This window comes from Tympanuchus pallidicinctus, unplaced genomic scaffold, assembly GCF_026119805.1.
Source record: "Tympanuchus pallidicinctus isolate F22 unplaced genomic scaffold, pur_lepc_1.0 scaffold10, whole genome shotgun sequence".
Classification (NCBI taxonomy): domain Eukaryota; kingdom Metazoa; phylum Chordata; class Aves; order Galliformes; family Phasianidae; genus Tympanuchus; species Tympanuchus pallidicinctus.
The window spans coordinates 17982166-18010103 of NW_026294619.1; the positions used below are offsets into that span (position 1 = coordinate 17982166).

Here is a 27938-nt window from a genome sequence, read left to right on the forward strand (position 1 = left end):
CTTGCATCTGATAAAATGTGAACTTATACAGATTGAAATAGTAAGGCAGAAAGTAAGGAATACAAAAACAGCCTGTTAATAATTATTTGTATCAGTGACTCAGCATCACGTGGAATTCCATAATACAAGCATAGTTACCTAAAGGCAAGGAAAAATATATTTTGTCAGCAGAGCAACAGACACATTCAAGAATCAACAGCAATTTTCCAGGTGTTAGATAGTAACATGTCTAAGGGACAGACATTGTTCTCCCTGTTTTCTCCCAAGCCATTCCTGTTCTCCAACTTTTTGTCCCTCTTTGTTCTGTATCCTGTGCCTGAAGCTTGCAGTAGCTGTTGGGAACATAGGTGTAGAAAGAATGACCAGGGAACTACTGACCTGTCAGCCTCAACTCTATACTGGGGAAGATCATGGAACAGATCCTCCTGGAAGCTATGCCAAGGCATGTGGAAGAGAGCGGTGTGACACAAAACACAGAACAACAAAGAACAAGTCCTACCAGTCCAACTTACTGGCTTTCTATGATTGTGTATCTGCACCAATGGAAAGGAAAAAGCCAGTGATGTCATCTGTCTGGACTTCAATAAGGGACGCAGTCCCCAGTAACATCCTTCTCTCCAGACTGGAAAGATACTGATTTGATGGATGGACCATTTGATGAATGAGGAACTGGTTAAGACTGTACCCACAGCGTGGTGGTCAATGGTCCAGTGTCCGGACAGAGATCAGTGACAAGTAGTATCCCTCAGTATTTGAAAGAATTTTGTTTAATGTCTTCCTCAGTAACATCAACAGTGGGATTGAGAGCATCCTCAGCAAGTTTGTGGATGACAGCAACTGAGTGGAGTGGTCAATGCACCGGAGGGATGAGATACCATTCAAAGAGACCTAGAAGTCAGTGCGCCCAGGTGAATCTTATGAGTTTCAGTGAATTAAAGTGCAAGTTCTTACAGCTGGGTCATAGCAACCCCGACTATCAGTACAAAGGATAGAGACCTAGCCCTGCTGAAAAGGATGTGGGTGTACTGAATGGATAGCCATCAATGTGCCCTCGCAGCCCAGAAAGCCAACCGTATGTGTCCTGGGTCGCATCAAAAAGAGCGTTGAGGGAGGTGATTCTGTCCCTCTATTCTGTGCTGATGAAATCTCACCTGGAGTACTGCGTCTAGATGTAGGGTTCTCAGAGCAGGAGATACATTGACCTGTTGGAGCACATTCAGAGGACAGCCACAAAAATTACCCAAGAGATGGAACACCTTCCCTGTGAGGACAGGCTAAGAGAGTTGGGGCTGTTCAGCCTGGCAAAGAGAAGGCTCTGGGAGGACCTTTTAATATCTACAGGGGACTTCTGCAAAAAAGGGGACAGATATTACAGTAGGCTTTGCGATTATATGACTGGAAGAAATTATTTCCAAAAGAGGGGAGAATTAGACTGGATGTAAGGAAAAAAAAATTATGTTAAGAGTAGTGAAGCACTGGAACAGATTGTCCAGAGATGTGTTGGAAGAACTGTCCTTGGAGATCTTCAAGGTAAGGCAAGATGGGGCTCTGAGCAACCTGATCTAGCTGTAGGTGTCCCTGTTCATTGTAGGAGAGTTGGAATAGACAACTTTTAAAGGTCTCTTCCAACTCAAATGATTTTCTGACTCTGTGACAATTTAAAAGCATTAAAAATAAAAATCAGCTAAAGTGAACATCAAGCATGGAAGAATTCGGATAAAGACATTTTAGTCTGACAAGCATTTATACTGGTCAAAGTAGCAAAAGCATTAGCTGTCTGCCTTAGCACGTAGCACTAAGCAGTGCATTTGGCCTACCTGTGAAGACGTGCATCAGAAAGGGAATATGTTAATTAAACTTTCTGTAAGTTTTTCTCCACAACTTTTCTCCTAAAAGAGCTCAGTCTACATTCTGGTATTTGTATTTCAAGAGATGATCCTTAACCAAAAAATTAGATCCCAATAAACATCCTTATAGGTGATTCGAAGTTAGTTAGCTTTGAACACAATAACTCTGCGTATACCTCTATATTTGCTTGATCTGCATACAGAAATAATTGTTGACATGTTTACAAAAGCTGCCTGTAAAAATCTAAGAAACTAAGACTTGCATATTTATGAAACTGCTACTTGTGGCTATAAAAGCTTCTACACAGGAGATCAGAAAATAAATTCCTATCACATTTTGAAGAGAACTCTGCTGATGAAGCAGTAAATGGCCAAAAGATCATTATGTAAATCACTCAATTCTACACCAAGACAATTTAGGAATATATAACAAAACTTTCAGATCAGGTTCTTAAAAATTGCTTTTTCCAAAATAGTTACGAATTTGCTAGAAAATAAATAGCTTTGTAAGTACAGATCACAGTTATCAATGACATGCAAATAACAATAACTGCTATTTCCATTTTTCTATTATCTCTACATTTTTCACAGTCTGTTTCGGGAAACAACAAATTCTCTCTCACGTTGTTTCCCGTTTTTGTATCATTCAGACAACTCCTTGAATACATTCAATTGCTAATTATACAGCTATAAAGTGATCAGAGTGAATGCCATTGCTAATGCAATTAACATTCTTTATGTGAGATTAACTGGATTTGAGTCACCTGCATAACTTGCTTACAACATTAATCTCTCAGGAGACAGAGCACTGCTTGCCTGAGCACGCTAAATAGAAAATGTATCTTTGCACAGTCGGGTCAAATACAGTTTCAGAGGCAAACCTGAGAAAATACACCATGATTTTTTTTTCTTTTTAAATGGTTTGCCCATAAATAAAGCCTTATGGTATAAACAGACATTGTTACTCTGTCAAGGGCTTTCAAAATATAATATATTTGAAAAACAAAGTGCAATAAATTAAAAATAGTAACATACATAAAACTTTTAATAGATTTATTTTATAAGTTTTTAGTGGGTAAATAAAGCACCTGCTTTCTGGGCTTTCTCTGATGAATATTAAAAATCTTTGAAGAGAGCTATAAAATAGAACACGGTTATATGTCATGTCAAAGAGTTGTAGTACTATTGGAATGACCTTTCTAACTTCAGAATAAACTTTGCTTGCAATTATAGAAGGGGATTGTTGCTGCAATCCAGACACCTACAGTATGTTGCAGTGCTTCAAATACGCACTGGAAGAAAATCACAGGACAGTTTCAAGCTGGAAACATACAAAAAATTCTTCCTTGCTTTGGGTGCTGACACAAGTAAACCCCAGAACTCAATTTCTCCTCCATTTAACAAGAAGTCTGTGTATCACACTGTATTAGAGAGATTCAGGCGACCTTCAGATGTATTATTGCCCTTTTTCAGTTTCTCAAAAAGTCAGACAGCCATATATGGGATCTCAATCTAATTAAAATGATCCTAACTACCTTAATATATTTTGTCTGCTGAGGCAACTGCTACAATGAAAGATTTGATGGTCTCCATAAGGTGAAGACTCAATCTGATTTAAAACTGTTTTCTCCTTTGCTAGAGAGAAGGCATCATTTTTTGAAAATATTCCCTATTGTACAAAGAAGTAATAAAACATGAGTTAAAAAGATGATTCTGGGGAGGGATTTAATAGTAAATAGTTTAAGAAAAAAAACATTTTTCACCTTAGTGTTCTAATGCAAAGGAAAGAAAGAAACATTAGATGACTGGAAGAAAGTTTCACTTCAATATGCTGTCAATAATGTAGATATTCCATTATCTTCAACATGAGCTGCATGAAGTAAAGCTCTCTGCCAAAAATGAAGATGAGGAAGAAGATGGTATGGTAGGATGCCAGTCAAACAAATGAAAATACAGTTGCAATAGCACATGTTTTACTATTTGAAGATACCCTTGTACAACCACTTTTTAGGCACTTTTTCTGTTTGAAAAATAAGCACTTATGTAGACATTGCACACTTATGAGCTAGCCAATATGCAATGAGCTTGCACAGTGAGGGTGCACAGCACAGTAGGACTAAAATTACTTTTTTCAACTCATTGTTTTCCTCCTATTGCATACATTTAACAAGGTATTAATTGCAGAGGTAGTTTTTACTGAGCATAAATACAAAATTTGGAGTTTGATCAAACCCTTTTCACTATTGTATCATCCTATTGCACCTTATCAGTATCAGTGGAAAACAAATACTGCAAAGACATGATGCTTCTTTACAAACTGCCACAAGCATGCTGCAAATGGGAAGCATTAAGGATTTGAAGAAAAATAGGAAGACAAGCTCTGAAAAACAAAATGCACACTGGTAACATCTCTGTCTTGGACTGTGAATGTAAACTTGATTTAGGCAGGTTTTCCACAAGGCTGGGAAATCTTTTGGGACTAATTTGCAAGATATGATGTGACAAGATTCTGCTAGGGCCTTCCACATAGAATTCAGGAAAGAAAAATAGGGCACAGTGTCTTCATTAAGGGGTTTTTGGATTTCTTCTTCTAACATCTTGTCATCACAGTATACTCTTGCTGGAACTATGGTATCTGTTTCAGCCTGACAATATCAAGAGAACATCAAACGCAAATATTTCTTCAAGCATCAGAAGAAAGTACCTCTTCATCCCACAGGACCTTATTAGCTGAAGAAAGGTTTGGGTACCAAAGCTAAAATCAAAGATTATCACAAAACAATATTTAATATGTCTAAATTCACATATCTTTTAAGATATTTTCATACTTTTATTAGTTACAATTCATATTCTTTTGAGGTTATTCTAAATATAACTCACTTCTTTTCAGTGCCCGGTGCCAGCCTCTTGAAGTTGATAGATTAAGGCTTTCATTGATTTCACTGAGCTTCAGAATCAATATACAAGATATATCTTTGTACATTCTCTTCAAACAAAACATTTGAAGTCCAAAGGAACAAAAAGGAGTCTGAAATAGTTAAACCATCCTGAAAACTTACTTGAGAACAGTGTGAGAATATGACAAAATTGTAAAAGGCTAACTTAAACACTAATTATTACTTTAATTTCTAGTTCCATATTATGTTTTTATAAACCTAGCTTTCTTACAAATTGAAATGAAATTGTTTCTGTTTTTCATCTTACCTGAATTCTGTTCAGCCAAAGGCTATGAACCCAAATACAAAACAGCATAATTTGTATCATGCTTCTGAATTTGGCATTTAAAAAATGGGTCCATAATAATAAGGTGCTATGTTGCCTCTTTCTGTGAATGTGAGAATTGATGGATTAGTTATTAACTTTCCTTAAAAGCCACTTTGAGGTCTCACAGAATCCGTATCCATGCTATACTAAAACATTACACCTTGGAGCATCACAAAGGCAAAAACAAGCAACTGTGGAAAAGAAGATGACAAAATCTAATGCCATTGCTCTCATTATTCAAACACTATTCAAAAATAATTTTGGGAAGTTCTGCTTACATTATCAGTTTTATATTTTCCTTTGACAGTATTCACTTTCACAAGTTTTTGCTTGTGGAAGACTAGTATCTTGGGAATAAAAAAAGTGCTTGAACATCCTTATCCCAGGCGAGGGCCTAATGTTGAAAACTATGTTTCCTGTGCATATGGGGTTGGAAAAAAAAATGACTTGTTTTGTGAGAGCTGTACAGGCATTATCCTCAACAATCTTCCAGCAAAGGTTATTGAATGGGTACCCATCTGATTGGATATATTCTGCATATGGGAAACTTATTTTCTCCTCCTATTTCTTTCCAAGGGTTTTATTGCCTTCTTTATTTTTTATTTTTTTATGTTTAACTCAGGAAAGGTGTAATCTTTTAGGCTAGGTTTCCATGCTGTTCCTGCCGGGCCACCAGTTACCAGCACACTGACTCAGTTTTTCCACAGGCAATGCTTCAAGCTAAATTTACTGCACAGGAAGCCAGAGATCTGTCAGAAGTGATATGCATAAATTAACTTCAGGTATTGCAGAAAAACTTGCAGAGCCAAAAGTAACATGTGGCTGAATCCTGGAAAGCCTCGAGAGCTAGTGTGAAATTTCCAACAGAGAAGAGTGCTTTTTAAGGCTGCCCTCACTGTATGGAAAGGTTTTTTCAGGTTTATTATTTAAACAAACAATCAACAACATCAACAAAAGCAAGCAAAAAATAAAAGTAAAAAAAAAAACAATAATATGAATCTGCTAATCAGCATTTATTGTCTAGACTGATTAAACTGTCTCCAGTAGATACACTGCTTCCTGTAAACATCATGGGTAATGCTTTACAGAGCACTTATGCACACATGCACCCATGCAGGATCTGCTGCCCGTAGTATGGGAGAGGAGCACAACTGTTCTGCTGATGGAAGACAAAGCCAGGCCATCTTCTTCTGTACAGAGTGGACCAGAATTAACCTGAACACATCTATACAGTCAGCCCAATATGCCAAAACACAGTTTCAGGACTAGATAGCAGCCAGGGAATGGGCATATGAGAGTTGAATTATCTTGTCAAACAATAGATCATAAGTTGAGCCACTTCTTCTTGCATGCTACTTATAGAGAAGACAGGAAGGGAAATTACCTAAACACGAGAGGAATTTTATATAGGAAGATAGCATATTGGAAGTGAATTTTGAATACATTTTTTTAAAACAGGCTAGCACAGTAAAATATAGTTAAAGCTTTAAATTTCATTAATTGTTAATTTTGTTCTGTATTCACAAAATAGATTTAGATTATATTTTATGAGTTGATTTCTATTATTAAAGTCTCTCCAAAAATCAGAAAATTGTAGCTGACTGTTTTACATGTCAAGAAAAACCTAACATTTAGGTATACGATATAAAATTACATGCATATTTCATAATTTTTATTCCTACAGCTCAGTGGTTTTTAACAAATTAGTTTCTTAAGGATTTCTTAAGGCTTTGTAGTTCAGGGTCTCAATGTACTTGTTATCCACAGGGAATAATACCAGAGATTATTAACACTTAAGCTGATGAAGAAGATATCCCATGTTGTCTCTTTAACATCTATATAACGGCACAACCTCAACAGATTGCCTGTGAAGGACATGATAATTTAATGGAAATCCTTTCTGCACTTTTTGCAAGGTATACCATTTCTGTTTTTAAGTCATATGCTTCCATGAATACGTGACAAAATGAGTAGAGTGGAAGCCTTCACAGCCTTGTAATATCAGAGAATAGCAAATCTTCAAGTCACTCACAAATTTTGTTGAGTAGAATCTTTTCTGTGTTCTCTAGTGAGACCCACAATATAACTTTTAAGGTGCTGAACCATATTTATATGCAAATGCAGACAGTAATATCTGCAATTTTGTTTTCTAGTGCACCATATTAGGCATTACATGAGCAAATTAGGAGTACCTACTCTACAAAGTAGCTGAGGTATTTCTGCAAAGTCTTACTAGATTTAAAAGCAGTCTTGTTTGGAATTTCAGTATTCTATTGAGAAGGTGTTGTAGGAAGGAGCACTAAGAGTATCTCTTTTTCATATGTATGTAATTAATTTTTTTTTAGCAGTGAAGGCTTTTTTCTTTATTGATTTTCTTTTATTTGCTCAAGATGTCTTGACTGATTCCTACAGAATCACAGCTACTGGTAAATAGAAATGTCATGACTACAGGATGTACCACAGCAGGATTTAACGGCTTTCTTTCTTTTGTTAGCAGGATGCACCCAGCTGTCTGATCAGTATTACTATATTCTAGCTCTGGACTCTCTCCTATCCATTTTTTTGATTCATTTAGCAATATCAAAACCCAAAATAATGTCCTTGGTTTTCAGGATGAAAATCTACTTTGTGTCCTTTAAAAGACAAATGGCAGAAATATCACTATATTTTCAAAAAGTTGATCTCAGATTTTCTCTAATGACTTTTTACTGGTCCATTGAGCTCTTCTGTGCTCTCCTCCAAAGGTTTGATTTCATATTAATAAGTAATTATTTAAATAGGCAATACTGTTCCAAACCTCTGTTAAGTTGTTGCTGTCAACTGTATTAGAAGGGGCTAAGTTACTTTCGGCAAATTAGAAAGGAAGAGTATTATTTTCCTGTATTATCATTTCTAAGCATATGCATAAAACAAAGGACCTCCAAAGAAATTTAAATAATTTGCTTAGAAGGAAAATCTTGGACCATCACAAATCTATAATGTTAAATTGTAGCCACTGAAACCAGTAGCTGAAAATGCAGTTTAAGCAATATTATTCCCTTTTGCTAACCTGATTTTGTGTCATGTTCTGATGAGTCACCTATATATACCTATCAATTCAATATATAACATTTCTAGAGAAATAGAAACAAAAACTAGAGTAGATTTACCAAAGACAGTCAGCTCTGCTGGATCACTGTCTCGTTCCCCCACCATGTTGGTTCCAACGCAAGTGTACATGCCAGCATCACTTTTCCGTGTATTGGAGATCATTAGCTTCCCACCACGTATCTGTTTCAAAACAAGAAATACATTTTAAAATTCAGTTAAACAGAAGACATCAGAAAAAACTACTCAGGCAAGCAAGCTCCACAGTTAAAGGTATCTAAATATTCCATTTGTAAATATATGTAAGGCTGCAAAATAATAATCCCATACCTTTAAATATCTTAAAGATGATCTAGAACACATTTTATCTTACTGATTGCTTTTAAATGTGTTTTTTTTTCCCTTTGATTTTCATTAGATGCTTTACTTTTATCACTGCTTGCTGCCTCTTTGCCAATGCAGCATGTTTCTATTTCTTGCATGATGATATGTAAAACACACTTGACATCTCTGTTAAGAAAAACAGTTTCACTTAGTTTTATTTAGCCAGTTCATTTTATTGTTACTGTTGCCTGAAATTTCCTTGTTCACTGATTAATACAGATTTTCCCTTTTCCTTGATGCAAACAGATTGAATCTAGACTAAATTGAGAATTCACCTCACTCTCATAAAGCTTAATATTTTCCTGGCTACAGAAGCAAAATATGTTTGTAGAGTGAAAGAGCAGAGTAGATGAAAGAAATAAAGTAACAAATTTGCAGGCTATGAAGTGTTAGGACATGAATGTAGTGCTTCAAAATAAGCTAGGAATAATAGCCAAAGAAACTTAAGAGACAGGAAGTGACACACAGTTCTCTGCCACTTTCCTATTCATCTATTTTTGAATAGATGATCTGGCCCAAAATACCACAAGTAGCAACTACTTAGATTGCTCAACTAGAAATACCATTTATAGACATCTAAAACAGTGAATAAGTTTCCTAACAGTACTTCAACAATGAATAAGATCAACACTGGTTGAACTAAAAATCACCTTATACAACATAAAAAAAAAAAAAAAATATTAAATTAATATCAATAGTGAAATAGTGAAAAACATATAAAAAAAAAGGAAAAAAAAAAAAAAAGGAATTAAATATGTCCATGCATGCTTAATTTGTCCCACCAGTTTGCGCACAGCATGGAATAATTTCCAGTCACACGATAGGTTAAATCTCTGTGCTGGGTCCTTTTTCATTCAGTACACAAAAGGAACCATCACAAAAATACCATCACTACTCATTTACTCACTACACATTCCTATTCAGGAACAATTCAACTTCAGAACATAATTTCAGTATTTCTTCAGAATACATAGCCCAATTTCTATCCTAAATTTTAGATTATTAATGTAATCCTCAGCTACTGTTTTTTTGTTTGTTTGTTTGTTTCCACATAGAAGATCTGTGTACTCCATTGATACGACTGGTTTCATCTTTAAGACACCTCTCTTACATAGGGTCTGATACTGTTCTCATTTTACAGAGAACTGAAGTTAAGAAAATGTACAGCTGAACTTGTCAAAGGCATCCGCTAAGTTCCAAAGTGGGACAGCTCACATCTAACAGAGTACCTCACACAATCAAACTTAACTGCTCTTACAGGACTCAGTTATAACTATTGCACAAAGCAAGCCTCAGGAAGTTCAAGCTGGACGCACGAATCAGAAGGAATAAACAGAGGAAAACTCACAAGTATATTAACAAGTCACTATGGGAATGATGAGTATGTTTAGATTTACTTTTCCCTGTCTCTGCAATTTTGGAACCCATGACTCCTCTGTCTGTCCTTCCACAGACTCAACCCAGGAAATCCCAAAAAACTGTCCTATTCCTAGTCTGTGACTTCGAAGCCAAGCAGTTTCTGGTCTTCATTACAGCGGTTTATGCGATCAGGTACAAAGAAAGACTCAAAGACAGTCTGCTGTGCTCAGCTGCTGTGCTTTTAATGCAGGCTTTGTGCCTATAAAAAACATCTGAGATGTACTCACACTGATCCGCTCTTCCCTGTCATCAATACGGACTTTATCTTTTTTCCAGTAGATGGTAGGCTCAGGGTGCCCACGAGGTGGCTGACACTCCAGTATTGCAGGTTCTCCAGCTGCCACCACAACATCCGTAGGGTTTTGGCGGAAGTCATCTCGTAGCACTAATGTAGTAAATGAGGGAGAGAAGAAAATGTTAGTTGAATTGACATCCTTGTACGAGAGGGGAAAAAAATAAAAGATCTGTAGCACCCATTAGTCTTTTCACCCTTAATATAAGGGTCATTTTCCCTTATGGGAATCAACAGTCCTTGTAAAAGTAGTAGATTGATGCTTTTTTTGTTCTTAATACTTTTGCAACTTTGACTACTGTTTCAGTGTCCCACAACAGTGAAAGGAAAAAATATTTAAATTACCAAGCTGTTTGAAAATTAAATTGGGCAGTGCGTGTTAGCTTCTCACATAAATCGAGCTCTTATAAAGGATTAGGTACAACTAGCTGGCTTCGGTATGTTACAATGATATCCATTTCATCATTATTCCTCCATGTGTATCCTAGTCCGTAGGTTAATCAACATTCTTATAAAACTGAAGATTTCTCAAGATGAACTACTGAAATAGAATTTAGGGCATTTACCCTCCATGAATTTCAGCTACGTAAGGCTTTCATTACAGCTTTTAAACAGCTTTTTAAAGGGTTCTTGCCCTTAATGAAAACAGGGCCCTCTGAGAAATTAGAAAACACCGTATCTTAGTGAAGGAGCAAGTCAGGAAGAGTTCAGCAGAAATTGCTTAGTCTCATCTCATAAGCAGAGATAATTTACTGCTTTCAATATTAATGAAATGTGCCCCATTTTAACATTTGGAAGTAGATATTTTTCTGGTCTGTAATAAGCCACAAGAAAATATGATTAATACATAGAAGAACTGGTCTCTGAATGGGCTGATGTGAGTAACCTGTATAAGGGTAGCACTCAAAATGACATACAAGGTAACACACTGCTTTGCATTTTGGGATACACAGATAAATCCCAGAGGAAGGAAGGAATTAATTGGCAGCTAATTCCTTTCCTAACAGTAAGAAGGTGAATATTCACACCTTACTCTTCAAGCATAAAATAAAACTGACACAGTAGGAAATGGGTGCAACTCTGGCAAGAACTTGTTATTCTCAATAATATACGCAATAGATACATATTTTCCAACAGATAATGAAAGACTCAACTCCAAAATACTTCTGATTAATACCAAACACTCCAATACTTCTGACTTCCTATAACCAAACTGACAGAAGTAGAAATTATAGTACCTTAAGATCAAAACCTTACAAAATGCACAACACAGTAGTATTATGCTGAAGATGGTGGGCTGCACCTCTCTCATAAAAAACGGCTGGGGGACCTGGGCTTGTTCAGCCTGGAGAAGGCCAGGGGAGATCTTACTGCAGCTTTCCAGTAGTACAAAGGAACTCATAAACAGGAAGAAGACTGACTTTTTTGTGTGTGATCTGATAGTAATAGGACAAGAGGGAATGGCTTTAAACTAAAAGAAGGGATATTTAGATTTGATATTAGGAGGAATTTTTACTCAGAGGGTGGTGAGACATGGGCACAGGCTGCCCAGAGAAGTTGTGGATGCCCCATCCCTGGAGGTGTTCATTACCAGGTTAGACAGGGCCCTAGGCAGGCTGAGGTGGTGCGTGGCAACCCACCTATGCAGGGAGGTTGAAACTGGATGATCTGCAATGCCTATTCTAACCCAATCCATTCTATGATTCAATGATTTTGTATTACACCATTTTTCAAACAAAGCCAAGAAAGCTGATACCTCAGGGAAAAAATGAGGGGAAAAAAAAGTCTTACAAAAGCACCTATTTTGGGAAACACTTTCATGTATCTCTGGCACTATTATACAACACAGGAAAAAAAGTACTTCTAGGCAGTGATATGTTGTCTTTCACACAATTGGCAAATAGGAAACATGAACTTCTGCTATCATAACATGAAAATAATATTAATTTATATTGGATTAACTTTTTATATAATTGTAGAACTCCAGTGCAAATTCATTAGTGGAAAATCCCCAGAACATCAGCAGTTCCAACATCACAACGACTTTATCCTTCCCACTCCTAACTCTTGGCAGTAATGCCAATGAAATCATTTTCCTTGAATGCTCCGTGAAGCTGAAGAACAGAGTTTCTTGGGGCGATTCACAGCAAATTACATTCACTTTCTCTGAGTCATTCCTGCAACTGTGCAAGGTTCTAATCAGCTGCAGAATATGAAGCTGAGGAGATCTGATTTTAACATGTTCCTTTACTCAAGTCCTACTGCAAATGTGACTTGATGGAAGACAAAATTGATACTAGAGTGTTTACTTAATCTTGCTGTGTCCATCAACACATATACAAATCTTAGATAGATATATCCCAATATTTCCAGCCATAGCATTCTGTGGAGAAAAGCAAATAACATTGTGTGAGAAAAATGAAATAGGTAAAAATAAAGTTGAGATAGAAAGAGAAAGAGAGAAAAATGTGTGAAACACAAAGAGAAAACAAATCAGAGAAGAAAAGGGGGAACACAGAGTTTAGAGAGAATAAAAACGAAAAGCCAGGTAAAGAAAAGAATACCAATCCCACCCCGCCCCCCAAAAAAAACCCCAACCCAAAATGATTAGAGGGCATAGGCTGCCATTTCTCTGCCTCAGTGACTTTAGCAGAATATAATAACACCAATACAAAGCACAGACTAATCTGATCAATGCAGCTACACCAGCACATCCAAATGTTACCCCATGTGACATGCAAGGGCTCATGATGGAGATTTTGGGGTGCTGGCTTGCATGCAGCAGACCTCAGCAATACAGAAAACAACAGAAGGAGGGAGCATCAACAGGAAGTGGAGCTCACACATATTAGGATAAATGGAAAAGTTGCAGCACAGCTTAGTGCATTCACCATATCTAATAGCACAATCATCTGTGAAAACAGAAAAACGGTTGAGAGCTGCAAAATATTCCTCAGCCAATTATCCACAATTGCCATACGTTTCCAAATAACTGCTAGCATGCCCGAGCAGATTCCCTCCCTTGACACTGGCAAGAGGCTTTTGTTCCCTCTCAAAGCCAGCCCTCCTCAGGGCTTTTTAAAAATTCATTGCAAGAGGTGAAGCGTTGCCATTAGGCTCCCCCTCTTCACCTCACATACTTTCTTGCTCTAATCCAACATTAACGCTTGCCCTCAGTATACATTTAATGAAGGACACCAAAGAGACAGAGAGCTGATGGCCTGGCCCCTGCTCCCCTCTACCAGCCCGGTGGCAGTGCTGATTCCCTCATGCGTAGCCACACGCAGCCTTAGAGCTGCATAAGGCTCCCAGCTTTGCTTCTTGGGAAGGCACTGGGAGGCTACGGGTGAGAAAGGACAGCTAGGCCGCACGTACAGCTGATGATGGTGCTGTGGACAAAAGTTAATTAAAGCTTGATAAGTCTCTTTGTAGTTCTAACAAGGCTGGTGCTGCTCAAACAAGATAGATGTCTGTGAACTGTCACATCAGTCTTCAAGGGATGCAAAAGCCTGCATGCCAACTTACAGGTATTCATGAGGGCAGCAATGACATCTAGCAACAGCAGCAGCAAGATAAATGCTTCCAGGCCAGGCATCTGCCAGAGTTAGGAAAAAAGACAAAAAGAAACCCCTGCTATCATGGCAACTGCTCACCAGCACCTGTCAGCTTAGGCCCAAATCCAGGTCAAAGCCAAACCAATGCTTGTAAACTCAGGGAATTATGTGGAAACCAAATTAATATCCTCGACTGAGGCTCTGGCAATTTGTTTCAAGGAACCAGAGATAAAACAACGTTTATAGGGTGGGAGGAAAAGTGGTGGGGTCAAAATTATTCTAGGCTAGATAACCATGTCTTAATCCCACTTTTCACCACAAAAGCTTCCAGGCCCTTCGAAAAGAAATATTTTTATAGGATTTACATTTACATGATGACTACAAATAACCATCTGTCTGCTTCTACTTTTTCAATCTGGTCCATGTCCCATGAGTCCTCAGCCCATGGCCAAAGCAGTGAAGCTGGAAGGAAGAAGCACATGCCCATCAGGAGGCTCTGGAATAATTGCCTTCTTCTCCCACTAGCACTTGGCTCTCCTCCTCCTCCCACCGATATAGACACTGAACATCTGATACTACCAGGGAGGGGAGGGAGGTAAAGCCTCCTTTTTCCATTTTTCAATGAATTATAATGTCTTAAAACACAGCTACATCTGTCATGCTGACTAGAGGGTATAAAGAGATATCAAGTAAATATTAATGTGCTTCTGTAACTTGGGTTCTACTAGTTTATCTTGTCTCTCCATTCTGTTTGGTGCTTATCTGAGGATATTATTACACTCACACAAGGAATTTACACAGCTGCACTGGTGGTAGGTTGGTCATGCAATGTGCAGGTAGATCTCCCTTGATCCAAGGCACGCCTATGGGCATTTAACTAAATCCTCATCTCACTGTGACTGCTTGGCACCTCTCTCATATGACACATAACGATACACACAGTCAACATGAATTATTATGTCAGATAACTACCCAGATGTCACATAGTATACAGATTAAAGGATTAAAATATTTGAAATAATGCAATGTGCAGGGAGGTATTTCAGAGCTCGGGTAATAATATTTATAATCTACTTAAATGGCCTCAGAACAAGCTGGCACTGCTTGCTGGAATTGGGGAGCAAAAAAGAAAAAGGGTTCATACATAACTTTCCTTGTGAAAAAGAATGAGGATTAGAGGATGCTGCTGCCCTACTTTTTGCTTAAACCTCTGTCACAGTTTGATAGGGAAGTTATGAACAAAAATCACAATTTAGATTATGATTCTAAGCAGTACTCCAAAGGAGGACTGAACTCCTTCTGCATGTACACAACCCTGGAAAAGCTATCAACCATCTTGGAAATTTTTGAAAAAGCAGTGAAGAACTACACTGGTTGTTTTTTTTTTATTTGTTTTGTTTTGTTTTTTTTTCTTTTTCCTATCCTTTTCCAATCTCATGACATAGATACTGCCTAGGAGCCAGCTAATTTACTATGATTCAAAATATTCAGACTTTCCAAAACCTGAGAGACTCATTTTCAGAAGTGTTAGGGCATTCTCAAAGATTCCCGTAGTTTTGACATCCAACTTGCAAGGCCCCTGTAAATTAAAGTGAGGAAGGGAGTAATAGGGAGATGTCTGAATACTGAAACAAATGGAATACTCTTTCTTTCAGATTCAGCCCCTTTCTTTGTTCTCATGCCTTTTTCTCACTCAATATTCAACGTACTTCTGAACTCAATAACCTACTCATTACTTACAGTTAAAGGGAGCTTGAACATATATTTTCAAGCTTCAGAAAACAAATCCACAAAATAATGTGGAAAAAAACACTGTTCTGACACATCCTCTTTAGCTTTTAACAGCTTGTGTATGCAAATACAGCTATTTACAGAATTTGGACCTTTGCTGAGCATTAATGCTTAAACATAAAGTGGAAGACCCTTGCTTTTGAACATAGTATCTATTAAGCACAGTGAATTGACAAGCTGAGTATCAAAGTATTAGAAATTAAGTGTGTGAAAAGCCGTTATCAAACAAGTAGACAGATTCCAAATGAAAATACAGTTCTATCATCTGATTCTGTGGCACTGAAGTAGAACTTTTTAATAATTCCCACCTCTTTCCATCAAAAAATCCTAAACGGTGCAGTTAAGAATCAGCAATCTTACTACCATCTGCCATATATCTTCAAAAGCAACATTGTGTTTTAACAGTCAAAAAAGGACAAAGGAAGGAATAAGCACAACCAATTATTCTGTATGAATGCAAATATCCTACAGACCACATTTAAATAATTTCAGAAATCTAAAGCCATATAACACAAGATATTGAAAAAATTCCTCTAGGACACATCACAGTTCTTTTTTTTTTTTTTTTTTTTTTTTTTTTCTTATTTTTAAAGCATAATCACTCTGGATAAATGCACTGCATGGATTGCTTGTGTTAACAACAGACATGGTACCAAGAGTCATATTGCACTGAAACTAAAAACCCTATCACTTTCTTAAAAGTTCACCAACTTTATAGAAGACCCAGTATCACAACTGTAGGCAATGAACTGTGAAAAATATGCTGTTTGATAAGTCTTAAGATTTAAAAATAATCAGACATTCAGCAGTTTACTAGACTAGTTATTTAATGATCCTTTAAGCTTAAGTCTGCCATTAGATTTTACATATTCTTGACATTTAATGGGATACATGTTCAGAAGATCATGGACTAGTCATTTATTTTTCCCAACTGATGTGAATATCAGGTGTGAATTGGAGCAAAGCTTCAAAAATATCACATCACAACTGAAGTATTGTACTTTGAATGTCATTTGTCTGCCAGCATGTCTACTTTGCAGCAAGAATATACAACTAGTCTCAGCAAAAGTGCAAGAAAAAAAAAAAATCTTATAGGAATTATAAACATATAACCAATTTTCAAAAGAAACAATATTTTAAAAAAACCCTACATTTCACCAAATCTTAAATATACATGAATGAACATCATGTGGAAGCTTTTGTCTAAGTACCTCTGAAGAACACACACCAAATGCTTTGTACATACAGAGTACAGCACAGAGATTCCCCAGAAAACAGATTTAATTAGGAAGTTCACAAACAACAGTATAATAGCATTCAGGCTTACTGCTACAAGCACAGAAGTAGTACTGCCAGGTACATGAAGCACTATGTTCAACCTAATGAATGCTACCTGTTTGCCACAGCATCAAACTGCTGTATTTTTTTCTGTTTCCAAACTGAAGTTTGTTCTCCTACAAGCACTTATACTGATTCAGTTCCTTGGGCTTCCAGGTCAAGCCCAGCCAAAACACCTAAAAAGTACATGTGCTTTCAGTAAAACAAAGGAATAAAACCAGATGTGAATGACAAAAACAAGTACAAATGAATGAATATTTCTTGTACAAGAAATATAGAATGTTACATGCTTCATTTAACCAATATAATACAGAATGCAATCTCCAAGCTCTACTGAAGTGTGAATAGCCTCTAATAAACTCCTTGTGTACATATGCACAACACACATGCACAGCAGCTGGGATGCTTTCCCATCTTGGCAGGGGGTCACTGTCACATTACTTATACGCTTTAGCCACATTAGGCAACACATCAAACAAAACAGGCTCTTTCCCAACACAGGAACTCTATTCCTTCTGTCCCTCATCCTCTTCATCAAACTTCAGTCTCTAGCTACATCTGGCATTTATACACTAAAACTCATCTATTCCCTTTTGAAAGCAGGACATCATTCTGTCAGGACTTTTTACTGTTTTCTTCAGAAGTCAGGACTGAAAGCAGGGTATCTGAGCAGACCTGTCTAGGAAAAGGAAAAGGAGCTGTATCCATAACTGTCTCACAGAACAGGTGGAAGCTGCCTGCAGCTTTTGGATCACCTCTTTTCATATACTGTAAACTGTCCTAGTGTCAATAGGTCACATTCAGATGCTTGCCAGGTGCCATTTCAACAGGCATGCTACAGAAGTCTGTCTGGCTTTGTGTCTGCTGTCCATAAGTAGGTAAGCCATTGACACTGGCTCTGGAGTAGTACTTCCTGCAGGACCTGAGACCACACTGACTCTTTGACAGTTAACCTTCTGCAGGGCTCAGCTGCTTTGACTTTTTCAGAACTTGCCTGTGCATAGCTGTTGCCAAATTTGGCACCCCACCTCTTCCAGGAATTTACAGTAAAACTCCAACCCCCAAATCCCTTAACTCTGATTACATATTATTCTACTCTAACATTATATTACATAGGTTGCTCTGAAAGCAGACTCCTGTAATTTCCATTGAAACTACAACAGATACAAAGAGCAACATAAGACTCTTTGATAGAGCAAGTTCTCAGCTATAAAACATTACTTTTCAACGCAGTCACCATCATTAGCTAGGCATTTTCACCAGTGATGAACAGAGATATCCATGCTGGGCTCCTAAAAAATCTGTACCAGTGGAAGTGACCCACTGTTTCAGAGCTGCTATGACAACATCACTATTATTAGGAAAATGTTGCCCACACAGTCCATCTCTTATTAGTTTGAACAGATTGAAATCAAAAGGCATCAAATCCAGACTACACAGTGGGTGTGGTAGGACAGTCCAACCGAGATCGGAAATATAATCCACGATCTTAAAACTGGTATGGGGCTTGGTGTTTTTGTGTTTCAAGGAAAAGGCTGTCTTCTTCTCCAGCCTGACTCTGCAAGTCTGAGTCTTGTGCTTAGTCAGTGTTATAATGTAGCAGTTAAGAGCTGATGGTTTGTCTCAGTTCCAAGAAATCCAGAAGGATCCCCCCTATCCCAAAAGACAGTGCACATCACTTTATCCACTGAGAGCTGTGTCTTGAACTTTTTCTCTGATGAGGAACTCACATATTGAATTCACAGCTTGTTGCAGTGACATCATGTCTCGTCATCAGTAATGATGCAATCCAGGAAACTGTCACCTTCAGCCTCCTATCAGTTCAATAGGTCCCGACAAACTTCCATATGGTCTTCTTTCTGTTCCTGTGTAAGCGTTCATAGGACCTGGTGCAAACTTTGTGATATTCCAACATTGACACAATGTTGACACTGAGAGTGAAGCAGATATTAAGCTCTGTACATGGTTCCCTGGTTGTGGTCTGTTGATTTATATGGATGAGCTGATTGAGATGCTTTTCATTTCATGGTGTGACAGCTGAGCATGACTGCCTGGAACATGGCTTGCCTTTTGTGACATTGTTGCTACTGGTGAAAGGCACTACTCACCATCTCACTATGCTCACATCCACTGTTTGATCTCTGTAAACATCCTGCAAGCATCACTGAATGTCAATAGGTGCAATTTTTTCCATATGGAGGAATTCAATTCCACTCTGTTGCTTCATGCACACTGCCACATCAGATATCATTCTGTCAGACTGCCCCTCTGCTGCCATCTGTCACATGGCAACAACATACAACAGAATATTGCTGGGAAGTTTCAACCCCTACTGCCATGTCACCAACACCCGCCTCTCATGTCATGGGCCAACGTCATAAAATAGGAGGAACTGCTTTCAGAGCAGCCGATGTAATATTCTACATTAAATTCAAAAGGCAAATGACATGGGTCCAAAGACATTGTTCGTTAGAACTCCAGCTACTGTCTCTGAGGACAAGAAGAACAGTTGTTTGCTCCAATGTTCAAGTGTTGGGTATTTTTTGTTGTTTGTTTTGTTTTTGTTTTCAATTTTGCCATGGAATTCTCTTCATAAAAGGTTCCTTCTAGGTTTAACATCTGCCTGAAAATGTTTGATGAAAATTTCTGGATTATCAAGAACAAAACAAAATAACTTATGTTACCTACATCATTCCACATAATGAATTTAAATTCACAGAGCTCTAAAGAAATGGAAGGAGCAATGAGAAACGCAGACATTATATCAAACGTTCTTTGGAGAGAATCATTTGAATTCTGTCAGTGTACTACCAGCTAGGAGATAGTCCACAAAACATTTAGATAGCACGGTGGTTTTGCGCAGTCTAACCATGGATAGGATGCCCCAGATTTGTGATTTTAATCAAAATAAAGAAGATAATAGGGTAATTTACAGGAAATCTTTTGCAATTTTAGCTACTCAAATAACATAAAGAATTACTTCTATACAACATGAAATAACTTTCCCATTTATACTCTTTTTCTCTTTTGAAAGTAAGAGTTCACACTGTCCTCATTATTATTCACTATATGGTGCAAGAGAGAAAAAAAAAAAATAAAGAAGCAGGACAAAGACCAACCGTAATAGCCTACAGCAACAATTTTGAAAGGGAAGTTTCAACACCCAGAGGGAGACCAGAGATCGGGTGCCCAGCTCCACCCTCCTTTGCACTGTGCTGTGTGTGAGACTCAAAATGACCTTCAGCTGAGTGGTTTCACCAGCTCCCAGACGCGCTTTTGAAAATAGTGTAATATTCTAAATTACAGCAAAGGTGAAACAATCTTTTTTTTTTCCTAATTATTACCACATTCCCAAAGTACTATTTCATGTACCACAAATGTTATATAATAGGAAAACTAACATAACAATACAACTAGAAGAACGAAATATGAATATTACATATCCTTCTACACCTTTGGTACTGAACATTCTTCTGGCAGTTCAGTGCAAGAGAAAATCAGTGTAACTACCTGCTAAAGGCTTTAAAAAGAGACCTGGCTAAGTGCACAATTCTCTGTAGCCTATTTATCCCAGGCTATAAAGAAGCAACAATCTGGGATGCACCTGTAAAACAGCCTGTAACTGTGTTATGCATTGGCTGGCGTGGTCTTTCAGATGAGGAACTCATATTGGTCTTGGAGTGGGAAAGACTCCTAAGGGTCTTGGAGTGGAAAAGATGACTGTTAATTCTACTATTATAACACAAAGTCATTTTTATAGTCATTCCCTCACTTCAGCTCTTACACATAAATGAGTAGTGCAACAAAGAGTATGTTCCAGCACAGGCACAATTAATAACTAAATACTGAAATTGGTATTACTTTAAATATGAACCTTTCTGTCATACTGAAACCATTCATTTTATTCCTCTGTAGTACTAAGTTTAGTTAGACACAAGACACGTGTGCCTGTAATTCTCTCAAAATATTACATTTGTGTACATTTGTATAGCTACTATCATTCTGAAATTGAATTAGATAACAACAGGTTATTCTGACAGGATAAAGTATTCAAGCACCATATGATAAACAAAGTACAATATTGAAATAGGCAGATTAGATTATTAGCCCAAACAGGGCTGGACGAAGGGAATTTTTAGCCTGCCATGGTAATCACCTGGAATAGATTTGGGGCTAAACAGCACAAATGTTTTGTTTCATGCCAATAAGAGAAGATGATGAAAAGAGAAAAGGGAAAAAAGAAGAGGAAGGGAAAAGGGAAGGGGAAGGGGAAGGGGAAGAGAAGGAAAAAAGAAAAGAAAGAAAACAAAGTAAAGAAAAAAAGAAAAGAAAAAAAAGAAAAGAAGAAAGAAAAGAAAAGAAAAGAAAAGAAAAGAAAAGAAAAGAAAAGAAAAGAAAAGAAAAGAAAAGAAAAGAAAAGAAAAGAAAAGAAAAGAAAAGAAAAGAAAAGAAAAGAAAAGAAAAGAAAAGAAAAGAAAAGAAAAGAAAAGAAAAGAGAAAAGAAAAGAAAAGAAAAGAAAAGAAAAGAAAAGAGAAAAGAAAAGAAAAGAAAAGAAAAGAAAAGAAAAGAAAAGAAAAGAAAAGAAAAGAAAAGAAAAGAAAAGAAAAGAAAAGAAAAGAAAAGAAAAGAAAAGAAAAGAAAAGAAAAGAAAAGAAAAGAAAAGAAAAGAAAAGAAAAGAAAAGAAAAAGAGAAAGAAAAAGAGAAAGAAAAGAAAAAGAGAAAGAAAAAGAGAAAGAAAAAGAGAAAATTGTCTCCTGTTTGGAAGATTTTTAAGCTAGATCACTTCACTGACCCACTTCACAGCCCAGATCCATATGCAATTGAGAGAATGACAAGCTAATACATGCAGAGGAAATGAGTGGTCAGGGGAGAATAGAACCACTTAAAACAGATTTTCCACCAAGGAAAATGTATTGTTAAACTATGCATTATATTTCCCTATATTTAGAACAAGGAATACATAAAACACAATAGCTCATGTAACCAGTACATGCTGTGGGATTTTTCTGAGATCAGGAGAACTGGAAACATTCTCTAGTTTGCTTGTGCAGCTTCAATTAAGGCAAATTGAATTAAATTCTCCCTTGAGGAGGACCTCTGTAGCTCTGCTCCTCCTTTTCTGAACAATTCCAGATGTAGGTGTGGAACATTTTCATTTCTCTCTGAAGACTTCTACATGCATGGTTGTGCTTCCATGCTTGATCAAAGAGGTGAGCTTTTGGAGGAGACTACACAGGGTGTAAAACAATGCCGAGCTGATAGCTCATATGCTTGATTTTAATGATTTAATTCTTTTCATTGGGGCTTTTATTCTTACTTAGAACAGACAGACCAGCAGGAAACAACTCAGAAAGAATGGAAACACTTCTGCTGAATAGTCATTTAGTACAACATAACTCACAATTACACACTCAGAGGCTCCGTGCTTTCTTCTTGTCATACCTAGCATGCATTACCTTACTTTGAATTTTCTATTGAGCATCTATTCAAGTCAAGGTTCTAATTATACTTTTTTTCTAATACTTCCAGAACCCCAACTTCTGCCGAAAGGAATAATTCTTCCAGCACAGGTCTACAGGTTTACCACAACATTTTCAAGCTCAGCAATTAGAATTACCACCCTCACGACACATCTTTGGGTCTCATATACACAGGAGCAATAGTACTTTAATAGGCCTAATTGCTGTTCAGAACTTGGGACTTGACAGACATTTGTTAGAATGCTCTTTTCCCCACAACAGTAGGGGACAGGAGATTAACTCCATTTTTCTAAAAACTGTGAAAGATTTGAGTCCTCCACAGTCCTTCCTTTCCTACTTCCAGTAAAAGGCTGTGGCAAAGGAGCAAAAATCCATATTTTTAAATAGCAAGGGCTATTTCATGAACAGGAGAGTACTATACTAATTCAGCACAATTAATACTTTGCTTAACATTTTTATTTTTTCTTCTTCGTATTCTTTTGATTTGTTAATTTATGTGATTTTATTTTTTTTTTTATTCTTTCAAGCGTACACTTCAGGGCTCTAAGCCACAACCCTCCATGCATTTGTCAAACATCTAAACAGAAATGCCAACACTGGCAGATTCAAAGCAGTACATCTAATATGTAACTGAACTTACTGAACACAAGCAGTTCAACTCTGTGTTGAGCAGTGCTTGCTAATTAAATGTATTGGAATGTATAGCACAGTTGACACAGAGCTGCTGCATGTATAGTGGGAATTAAGCTGGTACTTCTGGGCATCCAGGAGCCTAGAGACTGTAGAAATTCAACAGCACATCGTTGCAGTCAGCATGCCAGTGGTACTAGTGGTGCAGACTCATATTTTCCTACTAGTCTTTTTATCTTACTCTTTTTTTTTTCCTTTTTTTTTTTTTTTTAAATAACAAATCCAAGACATTTGTTCATAACCTGCCTTCAGATCCTAGTTGCAAAGGAAATCCATTAAACTTTGCCTTCACTGCTCATGATGTTTATAAAAATTGTAGATGGAATTACAATCCAGTAGTACAAAGCTTGGCATTTTTTCTCCTGAGATGTAATAACAAAGAGGATAAAAATAAAATTGACCCAGGGATTTCAGTACTGAATCTTTCATTGGAAACTCAAGTAGTAGTGTGCAAACCCTTGTATTTATGTCAATATAATAACTGCACTGCTACACCTATTAATAAGTATAGATTTCACAATGAATTCTTGGTTGATAACACATCATAAAATGCATTATATTTCTTCTAAAACAATATAATTAACTCTTAATGAACCCTTCGCTTTCACCAGTAAATTCAATTTTGTCTAATCCTTGGGTTTATGGTAATGTTGAGCTCATTAAAATGTTACTTAAAACTCATTAAAATGCTCACTGAGAGGTAACAGCTTCATTACGGTAATATGTTGTAAAAGAAAGAAGAATGCTTTATTATCATTTAATTGTTTCCAAAACGGAATACATTTGCATAGTGATGAGGTTCACAGGATATTTTCAGTAGTATTCAATAATTAAGCAGTTCAGTAATTAAAAATGCATTTTCTAAAAATAATTTTATGTTATTGCTTACTCCCTGTTGTGTTTTTCAATTGGGAGAAGAGTTCATGTCGACACAGTTTACAGAATCAAGCAGCAGTGATACCTGCACTGATATTAAAAAACATACCAGTTCAATCTTTTGGTAAATTTTCTGCTTAATACCTAATATTTAAAAAATAATAATATAAAATTGCCATCAATATAGTTTACAAACCAGACTTTCTAACAAAGTCTTAAAATATCCATTATTTTTCAGTACTAAGGAAAACCAATAATTATACAGGGGCTTTTCAAGTGTAAAGCCTTACCATAATTTTTTATTATTTATCATTATGATAAACTTGTACTTGATTGAATATCTGAGCAGAGATTAGCTAACACCTAGGCATGACTTTTGAGGATGCCAGAGGCACTGTAACTGTGCCCTAGGTCATGTTCAGAAGCAGAATTCCTCAGGTCCTGGTACTCACAGAGTACCGTGACACCTTTTTTCTTGCTTTCCCTCTTAAAAAGAGCTGTCCTAGTTCCAAAAGGACTTATCTTGCAACCCTGCTAACTGTGTGTCATTCTCTTACTTCTCTCTGTCAGGATGAGGTTGGTAGCACCAACAGTAAAATACTGGCCGAGTAGGAATCACCTGTGCTACAATGATGGTTATCATTATGGTTAGATATGTGATCAATAGATTTATTCTTAACAGAAGCCTAATCACACTTACTTGAACAATTTCCATCAGAATAAATTGCTCTGCTGATTCTGAGAAATTCTATGTGACATTTAGAGTTCCACATTTGTTTTTGATATATCTCCCTATAGTGGCAAATAAGACATTAATAAAACACCCCAAAGGTAGAAAGAAAAGATACTCTCAGTATCCTCAGCACTAAGGCTATCTAGAGCCCATTTTTTGCCATATGACATCTGCTATGAAAAATATTTTGCTAACTGAGAAATAACTTCCATTTTAAATGCAGAAGAAGGGTTACTAGAAAAACTGACATCGATTGCCAGGATATGCAGCTTGGGCTATTAGATAGGAAAAAGGCAGCTTTGAAGCCTTGAGTCAAGGATCTGTCCAGTGTGATACCATTCAAGGTTCCTTGAAGTGTTAATTAAACATCATTCACTGTTCTTTTCTATGGTTTCAAATCTTATTTCTATTCCCACAAAACTGATATTTGATTTTAAATATATAAACCATAGAACATGCAATATGGATTTTGTAAACTTTCTATGAAAGCTGTTTGACTAGCAACACAAAGAGACAAATATGGATGCTGCAGGTTATACATCAGTGTAAGTGGAACAACAGAGAAAAGTGCTGTCTCCTACATCATTAGAAGAAAATAACAGACTAGAAGAAAAACAATGTAAAGGAAAAATGTCAAATGCAAACAACATTTAATATTTTCAGCAGCTGTTGAGTGCACCAACAATTATTGTCTCTTTTGAACAAGCAAAGAAGATCCACTTATATGTAATAAGGCAGCATTCTCATGGTACCAGGCTGGTACAAAATGAAATCAAGTTATGAGGTTTACAATAGACTTCCTGAGTGAGCCTGGACAGTTAACTGATCTCAGTTCCCAGATGTAAGTGGATGGTCAGACTTCATTTGCTGACTTATATGATTATTTAAATAAATCAGTTTAAAACATTTTTATGATCTGCTCTATGTACTTTGTATATTTCCCAGTGCAGTAGGCCAAATGACAATTCTATAAAGCACATCATAACAAAATTTATAAAAATAAATCCTGGACAGTTACTCAGTTAGACATCAGTGTGTAGGCTGAAAAATGTTATTTAATACAATAAACCAGGCTGTTTTTCTAAAATTTGCTTTTGATACTCCTTTACCAAATCAAGCCTTTCTGCTGGAGATGCACATTGCTGTTTCTGCAATCATTTACATGACATACTCTCAGCTATTTCAAAAGAAAACAAATAATGTGTCTTTTTAGCCAAGTAAAGAATCTCTCATTTTATCTTTATTGCACACACTAGCAGATAAACTAAGTCATTTCTCTCAAACACTCACTGAGATGGTTGGAAATAAATAACTTGGAAAATAAATAACTGGCATAATAAGTATTATTGTTGAAAACCCTCTCCACTGTATTTCTTTGCAGCAACTAAGCAAAATTTTATGAAATACCATAAATATGAAATAGAAGATAGATGGAATGTTGAGGAAAAAGAGAAGTAATTACTGTAGTGACTGTTTCTCCCTAAATATGCACTGTGTAAATTGAACAACCAGTGACAAAAGCTGTAAAAAGAGTAACAAAATGTACTAAAGTCTCATTGTTGAATTGCTATATATGGGAGGGATAACTAACCTGTTAAAGCCAACATTTGTAAAAACAAAACAAAACAAAACAAAACCTAAGCACAAGTGATACCAGAGCAAAAACATAGCTGTGTAACTACAAACCTTAAAAGCAAAAACTATTTTGTTAATTTTATGAAGATGTAAGAAAACAAACTGATACCATTTTAAATTGGAGCTGATAGAGTAATTTTTAAAGAACATCACACAGAAATAGTTCTTTCAAAAATGTACTTGCTGCCTGAGACATTTTGTTTGCTGCACCCATCTTCTGTTATGGGGATAGAAGCTGTAGTGAGAATGGGAGTACTCACTAGTGGGACAGAATGGGAGCTTTAATTGGAGAGATTGGCAGCAGTGAAGTGAAGATGCTTGACCAATTTAAACTGACCACTTCGGATCTTTTTTTTAACTTGTAGCAAAATTATTATCACATTAAAACAATATTTTTAAATTTATACTATTTTTAATAGTAAAATAATAAAATGGTCGTTTCAAAATGCGTTAAATCTTTTTCTCTTAAAACACTCTCTAATGCATTCTTACAAAGTGTCTCCTGCTTCAGGTCGCATGATTATTACATGTTTCTGTTTCCAAAAGGATGATGTTTTTCAGCATTATTAAATTATGTCTTGATCAGACGCCTGAATACCTTGTGGGTCAAACAAAGAAAATGGAAGATTTGAATAGTCTGTTTTGTTTTCATTTTTGTACTGTGTCAAGAGTAAAGATGGAGAACAGTTGTGTTAACTTGCATGATACATCCCTTCATCATTGCATGCGTAATTGTTCAGAAATGTTGGTAGTTCTCCCATTACCCACTTCGAGTCAATTTCAACTCTAACAGTGTTTTCCAGAGTGGACATGCATACCTTAATCAGTTTAAGAGCACCTTTACCCCAAAGAAAACTTTCACAAAGGAAAGAACTGTATGATCCCATATTCCGCTGTAAAGTCTGTAAAATGATAATGAAAGAAAAACAACACTGTAGAAGAGAAAAAAAAATTAACAGAAAGAATTACAGACTAGGTCTTTTCCTATTAAAAACAAATCTGCACTACAGTAGTATCAACTATCTGCACTACAGTAGTAAAACAAGGTTCTGGTGAGAAACCATATTTGTCCTCAGATTTGACTTCCAAGCACATCAAAAAAGATAATCATGTTCCACATTTCTTAATTATTACAGCTTACAATCACTTCATTATGTATTTCACATTACTTTCATGATACACCTATCTGTATTTGCTAGGAGTTAAAAGCTAGAGGTATTTAGCATAATCACTGAAAACACGCATGCTCAAGATCACCACCAGCTTCACTGGTGTACTCTCTAGAAATATGCTAGAAGTTTATATAGAAGCACAAGGAGAACTGCAAGTTCCACTTAGTTCTTCAATAACATTACGTTCATGAATATTTATTACCTCCCAAGTTTCTCAAGAGGCACAGCACTAAACATTCCCATAGAAGAGCTCTCAGTTCAGCCCAAGCTGTGACAAGAAGGGCTGTCTGTCATCAGTGTGTGTGCTGAAAAATGACTTCCTTTCACACATGAAACACTAAACTGATTTCTATTGTCTTTACTTTCTGCCTAGA

At 36.6% G+C, this 27938-nt stretch overlaps 1 protein-coding gene across 1 annotated transcript in view; it reads right to left on the minus strand.

The window, feature by feature from the left end:
• Nucleotides 1-27938, minus strand: part of ROBO2 (roundabout guidance receptor 2) — an 872799-nt gene that overhangs the window by 144013 nt on the left and 700848 nt on the right. The window contains exons 3-4 of the mRNA XM_052666711.1: nucleotides 10229-10386; nucleotides 8261-8381 (exon numbers count right to left, since the gene is read on the minus strand). Of these exons, the coding sequence (XP_052522671.1) occupies nucleotides 8261-8381; nucleotides 10229-10386 (279 nt within the window). The remainder of the gene's footprint in view (nucleotides 1-8260; nucleotides 8382-10228; nucleotides 10387-27938) is intronic.